This window comes from Dinoponera quadriceps, unplaced genomic scaffold (genome assembly GCF_001313825.1).
Source record: "Dinoponera quadriceps isolate SergipeBrazil2010 unplaced genomic scaffold, ASM131382v1 scaffold1115, whole genome shotgun sequence".
Classification (NCBI taxonomy): Eukaryota; Metazoa; Arthropoda; class Insecta; order Hymenoptera; family Formicidae; genus Dinoponera; species Dinoponera quadriceps.
In genome coordinates, this window is record NW_014555233.1 from 686,120 (window position 1) to 694,119 (window position 8,000).

General features: G+C 36.3%; 3 protein-coding genes across 4 annotated transcripts; 2 read left to right on the forward strand and 1 right to left on the reverse strand.

Moving 5' to 3' along the window:
* Window positions 1–59: 59 nt before the first annotated feature.
* On the forward strand, window positions 60–3,489 carry LOC106743626 (polypeptide N-acetylgalactosaminyltransferase 35A-like). 2 transcript variants are annotated; one of them, XM_014617644.1, is made up of 7 exons: window positions 60–173; window positions 297–654; window positions 731–1,412; window positions 1,535–1,652; window positions 1,738–2,226; window positions 2,308–2,439; window positions 2,663–3,489. In XM_014617644.1, exons 2-7 carry the CDS (start codon window positions 297–299, stop codon window positions 2,822–2,824), a joined length of 1,941 nt encoding a protein of 646 aa, XP_014473130.1. In that variant the 5' UTR covers window positions 60–173; the 3' UTR covers window positions 2,825–3,489. The 2 variants fall into 2 exon arrangements, with proteins under 2 accessions (XP_014473130.1, XP_014473131.1); XM_014617645.1 differs by having other exon boundaries at window positions 297–546.
* A 181-nt stretch (window positions 3,490–3,670) lies between these two features.
* LOC106743630 (transcriptional adapter 1-like) lies at window positions 3,671–5,499 on the forward strand. The gene is made up of 6 exons (XM_014617651.1): window positions 3,671–3,948; window positions 4,102–4,138; window positions 4,214–4,423; window positions 4,524–4,873; window positions 4,944–5,103; window positions 5,169–5,499. Exons 1-6 carry the CDS (start codon window positions 3,878–3,880, stop codon window positions 5,295–5,297), a joined length of 957 nt encoding a protein of 318 aa, XP_014473137.1. The 5' UTR covers window positions 3,671–3,877; the 3' UTR covers window positions 5,298–5,499.
* A 58-nt stretch (window positions 5,500–5,557) lies between these two features.
* On the reverse strand, window positions 5,558–8,000 carry LOC106743629 (AP-3 complex subunit mu-1). Its single transcript, XM_014617650.1, has 9 exons — window positions 7,814–8,000; window positions 7,434–7,618; window positions 7,022–7,256; window positions 6,775–6,934; window positions 6,570–6,683; window positions 6,309–6,488; window positions 6,042–6,200; window positions 5,918–5,968; window positions 5,558–5,830 (listed from the first exon to the last, which is right to left on the reverse strand). Exons 1-9 carry the CDS (start codon window positions 7,846–7,848, stop codon window positions 5,696–5,698), a joined length of 1,254 nt encoding a protein of 417 aa, XP_014473136.1. The 5' UTR covers window positions 7,849–8,000; the 3' UTR covers window positions 5,558–5,695.

The following is an 8,000-nucleotide window of genomic DNA, read 5'->3' on the forward strand; positions in this document are numbered from 1 at the left end:
GTAGATAGTGCAGCTAAAACGAGCACATTTTACGTTCGTCGTTCTCGATAAAGATGGCAGCTTACCTGCACCGGGTTATCAATTAAAAAAATCACTACGTCCTACGAGATGCATTCCAAGGAAACCATTTGAACACTTTGATAATTGTACACGTAATTGATCTGCAACTTGCGGTAAGTATTTATTGCAAATGTAAGTTTAATTTTGCGTATTGCATTAAATGCAAAGAATTGTTTAACACCACCTGTACAGGAATAGCTGAGGGAAGTGACTGACTTTTCATTTTCCTCTAACAGATGATATCAACGAGATACGTGTCATTCTTGTCTGGAATAATAATAGCTTCTTTAACATGGGCATTCAGTCTGTACCTTTACTCAAGACTGTCGCAAAATACTATCACTGTCAGTCCCACAATGTTAGTACCTGGCATATCTAGTCAAGCGCTCAAGGAGTCGTTACTTAAGCATGGGGAATACAGTGAGAAGGATATCATGTTACGCGATAATGTCATCATCGCCCGTAATGAGAAGCAAACAATGATTGGTAAGAAAACCTACAACTTAAAGGGCAATAAAGATTACGAGAACAATGACCTGCTTCTGCAGCAACTACAACCTGTTCCGGTAAAACCTGCGGTTACATTGGACCAAGGTGTCACAGTCTTTATGTCCTGAATTAACATTAAGCCATCAAAATCAAGTATGTAACTGATTAAATACTTTGACAGGTCTAGATGAATTAGGGATGGTGAAGAATTTGGACGACCAGCGAAAGAGGGATGAGGGGTACAAGAATTATTCGTTCAACGTTCTCATATCAGACAATCTCGGTGTTCTAAGAACTGTGCCAGACACGAGGCACAAATTATGCCGGGCACAAAAATATCCCGCCGACTTGCCGAATGCTAGTATAATCATCTGTTTCTACAATGAGCATTACACAACTTTATTGCGCTCATTGCATTCTATAATTGAGAGGACGCCAGCGACACTACTGCACGAAATTATCCTAGTGAATGATTATAGCGACAGCGATACGTTACACGAGAAGATAAAAGTCTACATTAAGGTCAATTTTAATACCAAGGTGCATTTCTTCAAGACAGACAGAAGGGAAGGTTTAATCAGAGCACGAGTGTTCGGCGCGAGGAAAGCAACTGGTGACGTCTTGATTTTCTTGGATAGTCATATAGAGGTGAATGAAATGTGGATAGAGCCGCTTCTTTCAAGAATCGCCCATTCGAGGACTATCGTGCCTATGCCGGTAATAGACATCATAAACGCGGACACATTTCAATATACTGGCAGCCCATTGGTAAGAGGAGGCTTTAACTGGGGTCTTCATTTCAAATGGGACAATTTACCGATTGGAACGCTAAAACAAGAGGACGATTTTGTAAAGCCTATCAAGTGAGATGATATTTCCACACATTTTGACATATCAATATGTAAATGCATTTAGTCACAAATATATGTATATATTCGTATTTAAGTAGATTCTCATGATTGTATGTCGTTTGCTAAACGAACAGATCGCCGACAATGGCTGGGGGATTATTCGCAATCGACAGGGAATATTTTACAAAGATTGGGGAATACGACACCGGTATGGACGTCTGGGGAGGGGAGAATCTTGAGATATCGTTCCGAGTAAGAATCAGTTACTTTTGCTTTGTTCTCTCCGAGATTTGTCTCACTATGCCGTATTGTATTGTCAACTCCTTCTCCATTTCAGATATGGATGTGTGGCGGTAGTATCGAACTCATTCCTTGTTCACGAGTGGGTCATGTGTTCAGGAGACGACGACCGTACGGCTCGGACGACCCGCAGGATACCATGCTGAAAAATTCCTTGCGCGTCGCGCACGTATGGATGGATGAGTATAAGGATTACTTTCTGAGAAACACTAGGAGAATCGACTACGGTGATATCTCGGAACGGCTGGCGTTGCGACAGAGACTCAAGTGTAAGAGTTTCGGTTGGTACTTGAAGGTGGTTTATCCCGAACTGACATTGCCGGATGATACGGAGAGACGACTGAAGGATAAATGGTCGAGGCTTGATCAAAGGCCAATGCAGCCTTGGCACTCGAGAAAGAGGAATTATACCGACCAGTACCAAATCAAACTTGCAAATTCCGCGCTTTGCATTCAGAGCGAAAAGGATATCAAGACTAAGGGCTCCCGACTTATTCTGATGCCGTGTTTGAGGATTAAATCACAGGTTGGTACATTTGTCGATTATTATGATCGAAGAAGGGAAGTTTCATTTTAATTCTCCTGAGCTATAAATTATGTTTTACAGATGTGGTTTGAGACGGACAAGAATGAATTAGTACTTGGCCAGATGCTTTGCCTGGAGGGAGCAGAGAAGACTCCGAAACTCGGGAAGTGTCACGAGATGGGTGGAAGTCAAGACTGGCGTCATAAACGCATTGTAAGACTTTCCATTGGTGTATTTAATTTTGAGTATTTGCATTACAGGTCACGGAATCAGGTTGAATATTTTCTTTTCACATAACGCGTAAAATGTCTCAAAACGTTCCTTAACGTAAACAGCAATTAATCTATCGGAGTAATTGTGTTTATGAAGTGAATAGTTACTGTAGTAATTTTCATTCTATTTCATTCTATAATTTCCATATATTTTTCCTTTGTAGAGCGGTACCCCTATATATAATATGGCAGCTGGAACTTGCTTAGGGGCAATGCGTGATATAAGAAATGCTCAAGTCGTCATGGACCTATGTACAAAATCGAACGCTTCATTGATAACTTGGGATCTCGTCCGATCGAAGGTTCCATCTAAAGAGATCAGATGACGTCGGAAGAAAGGACGCAAAAATAGAAAAAAGAATTACGAAGACTGGCTCGGAAGGAAATGGTAGATCCTTTGGTAAAATGTATATACTCGACAAATAGTTACAACTAGAGGTAGAGAAAATTTCATACGTCGAGTCTTAATGTAATTTAACAGGAAAGAAAAAAAAAGTAAGAAGCCTTGACTCTCCAGCAGGGCTTCAAAACAGTTGAAAGTATCGTAATTATATAAGAAAAACATTGAATCTCTTCAATACAATGTATATATGCAATGTAGAGAACTTTCCCTTTTGTATTTTTATCACTTCTCTACGATATTGTGAACTTATATGCACAAATATTTATAAGTATTATATTTATATTTGATAATTTTAGACAATTTTAACAATATTATATGTATTAAGGTTATTCTACGTTAATTACAAGTCGATCATAAGCAGATGCAATGCTTGTCGCGTCAGATCAATTAGAAGGGTCGATAGTACCATTGATTAGTAGTCATAAGTAAGCGTTGCATCCATTTACTATCGACTTGCAACTAATGTAGAACGACTTTTATATATTATAAAACGTGTGATAAAAGAACAAAGTCTGTTGAACAATCTTTATAGTAAAAATTATTTATAAAATATTTTATATTTATAAAGATACATTTGTATCGATATAATTTGACGTTAAAATATGTTTTTGTAAAATATATTTATTACACACAAATATTAGAAAGTTTGTTTTTTTGCAACATTGACCCTTAAATGTTGATATTCATTATCCGTTCTTACACTAGTGTGTTCATCGAATTCGCTATTTGGTCTGTTCTTTATGGCTGCACTGTTGCAGTAAGTTAGAGTGAGATAAGTATATTTTGTCTTACTCTAACTTATTTCATCAGTTCAGCAGCGTAGCTATAAAGAACGGACCAGTTATTAGCTCTTTCTCTCTCTCTCTGTCATTATTCTTTGATGACCGATCGGACGGCAGTTCGGAGAAACTTTGCTTTTATTTACTAACAACAAGAGAGTAAAAGTTTGTTTGATCTAACAGAAAAGAACGCAAAGATGACAACATCAAAGGAATTAAATTTAGCCAGAAAGAATCTTATGGCATCGCTTGGCGATAATACAAAAATGTGAGTTTTTTTTAACTTAAAGAGTAGAGTAGAATACGCTGACTACATTATATAGGTTATAATCTAACCTATAAATTTATTTTCTGATCATAATTTCATATCGTGTTAGAAATTGTATGGAAGTTCTCATTTTTATTTATGTCTCCTCAACAGGTACTTTGAGAAAATGAAACTGTGGTTCCAGATGAAGGTATATAAATTACTCAAATTTGTGACAAGTGTAAGCATTTTGTATACTACTCACATGAAACTATTGATTTGATAGACTACAAAGGAAGAATTTGACTCCGAAGCACGTAATATCATGACCGAGGATCAAGTTCGTCTACATAACGAATTCCTGTTGTGTCTCTTTAATAAAGTTCGTGGATTGGCAGCTACTACGCCGACTCATAAGATAGATAGAGATAAGAATTTGAAGGAGAGAAGACTGAGGCTGAAACGTAAATACAAGACTGATAAATCAAATTTTGAGGTATGTAAACGTATCACACACACACACACACACACACACATATATATATCTGGCATAAATATAATTATATTTAATCATTTAAATAATTTCTTAATGACAGCCAGCTGATATGTATGTGGAAGTATTGAGTCAAACCTCATCACCTGTCAGGGATGAACCCATAGGTGCCAATCGCTCCAGCGCCCAAGAACTCGTATTACCAGATCGAACTTTTGTATTGGCTCGACTAATGCTCGCTGCGTGGGAAAATAATATGGATGGAGCCGAAGATAATACAGCTCACATTGTTATAGCAGCGACACAAATTTTCTTGAAAAACATACTCACTGCAATCTTCACACGGAGGAAAGGATACGCCACTCGAGATGGCTCTTTCATTTATAACATCGGAGAACCAGTGCCTAGTTCGTGGAAAAGAAACTCCATGTACATAAATCCGCTCCACAATGGGTAAGTCGCGAATGTTGGTCTTTTTTATACCACACAATGGTTATGGATGGATTTTAACATTTCAATATAGGTCAACAGAGGTATTAGATCCTCATGGTCAAATACCAGCGTCAAAACCAACCATTGAAGAAGCCGAGCAAGCTACTGCTTTTGCACACGCATGTTCCACCCAAATTATTCCTCCGCCATTGAAGCCAGTTAGCACGGCCGATTTGCAACACACGTTAAAGGTAAGAATAAGGAGATGCAGTTTTGCTAGATTCATGTTTTAACTGTGATTTTATTTCCTCTTCAGATTTATAAAAATCTTGTGAGTAACCACACAATATATGCTACTAATATGGAACGATTGTTTACATATGCCACTCATCCATCGTGGGAGGATTTGGAAGCAAAGAAAATGTTATGTCAGCCTTCAACGTAAAAGACGATTATATGCCTCTTATTAACGTCAACGATTCGTGATAGAAGTTTAGGGTTTTGTCCTGGTTTACTGATATTTTTCTTTTTAATTATTGTTATATCTCGTTTTATAGCGTGGAACAAGCAATATAGTAAATACAGGACACACGTATATATACGTATTTTTTTTATTTAATTAATAAAAACCAGAATATATTTAAAATTTTACTTAATTAAGTTTGCACCATTGTATATATATATATATTTATATTATTACAAACAAAAGAATACTTCCTCCATGTCATGTGTAAATTTGCCGCTCTTATTAATTCACTCGTACAATTTACAGAGCACATTACATATTTGATATTATTCAAAAAGATAACTTTTCTTTTTTTCTGGAATCTCATACATCATTATTTACATTCTTATTTGAAATTTCCCGGCCTTGGTAATGTATTTGACACCTTTGAATGGTTTATACTTTTCGCCATACATGTCTAGTCGGTTCACCTTTAACCCGGACACTGCTAATTGATTAATCGTGAAGTGTACCTGAAATTGATATGCTAATTTATTAATTTTAAGGAAGAAAAATTACGTAAACTAATACGTATAATAAATACGTATCGTCCTACGTACATTAATCGCAGGGTTTGACTCAGAAACGGTTGTCGAATTTTGTATTGTAATCTGGAATATATAATTTTTCTCATATAACAGAAAATTATTGTACTCATTTCTACGTATGTTGTAATCGTCCTACCGATCCTCTGAGATTTGGCAGTTTGGAAACATCGATTCTTCCGATATCCCACAATAACACTTTGCTGACAGGATCAAATGAGTATTTTCCTTGGTTTGGAGTTAGAGTACAATTTAGGACTATCTTTGGCATGGGAATTTCAAGAATCACATTTTCGACCTGTAATAGTATAACGCTAATGCTGATAATAATGATAATTAAGATCATACAATGTGACAGTAATAGTAATATAATGATTTTCATACATCTGTGAAAAAAAGCACTTACAGTTCTGCCGATAGTTTGTTTTGGTCCAACAGTTATATCCAATCTGCCACCTCCTGGTTCTTTCAGACTAATATTATGTCTTACATATATTGGAATTGCTACGATACTTTGCGACCCTATATGATACGAAAGAAGGCGGAAGTTACCATCCGGCGGGATGAAAGAAAGTATCCTCTCGGACTGAAATAAAGACAATGCAAGCTTAAAAATCTACTTCTCGCGGAAATTAGATAATATCTACCACATATTTCTTATACAAACCTCCCATCTCTTGAATCTAACGCAAGGATGAAAGCTGACATCATCGAATAATCTTGGATTCATAAATGAAAGTGTGAGATCCGGCATGCCGCTTAATTTTATGCAACAGTCGATCTAAAAAAAGACACAATTACATGTAATTTAATATATTAATATATATGAAATATTAATATCTTTATGAAGTGTTTGTACTACAAACACATACATAGCCTTGAATTTCGGCAAATACAGTTGCCCCAGTTCGATCGATAATAGCATCCACTTCCTCAACAACGTCAAAGTAAGCTTCGTTATTGGTATACTTCACTCCAGTTCGTCTCCAAGGGACATTGGATAATTGGCCACTTGGTAAAATTGCACTAACACTATAGATACATACAATTATGAAATACATAAGATAACCTTTTTGCATACTTGTGTATAAATGTTCCAGTACATTAAGATACACCTACTTGGATTTGCCTGTAACAGTGTTTGCTATGGTGCGTAAAATATTAGGCGGCTTGATCAATTCTTTCAATATATTGGATTCTGTTGCCAGAGGAAATCCATTGTCTAACATTTCATCCAACAATTCATATACAACCACATAATTCTCTTTTATGATCGTTTCTGTGCATTCATTGAAGTAATCCTCAAAGGTATCCACTACCCTATGCAAGAACTCAATGACGAATAATGGAGGAACTAGAATGAGAAAAAAATATTTATCTATCAACCTATGTTAGATTATACAATGAATTATATTATTTATTAGATGTGTGCAAAAGTCCAAGTCTTTTGACTATGTGAAAATAAAGTGAAAACTTATGAAAAATGACTAAAACTATTATATATACCTAATATATATCCAGTTAAGCTTACCTTCTGTCATACATACTGCTACGAAGAACATATTGCAACGGTATATACTAATAAGATAATGATGCGGTGTTGCTATCACTGGTGGAGTATCCTCTGGTGACAAGACTCTTCGTTGTTGGTCAAAGAAATAGTCGCAAAGCGAACGTGCAACCGCGCTCTTCCAATGTTTCTCCATGAAAACATCGCTACACACAGGTGAGAATTAGAAATTGAAATGACAAGGAAAAATATTGCACATCGCTACATATCATAAGTATCATGAGGTACTTAACAATGATGAGAAACACAGAATATTTACTATACGTGGCAAATGTCACCCCACGTTCTGTCAAACAGTTGTCACACGGTATGTGTTTCACTCGATCTGTTTTGGCACTTACCCGGAAGAATTTATAATGAAGAGGCTGTGTATCATTTTTACGAGCAAGTGTTACGAATATTGATGGGCAAAATATTCAAGTACGCAGCTAAACTGTATACACGTCGATACGGTCGAGAAAGTTTTCCTGTCAATGTTTGTACATAATTATGTACATATATATAAACTTTCAGCCATGTTACTATTGA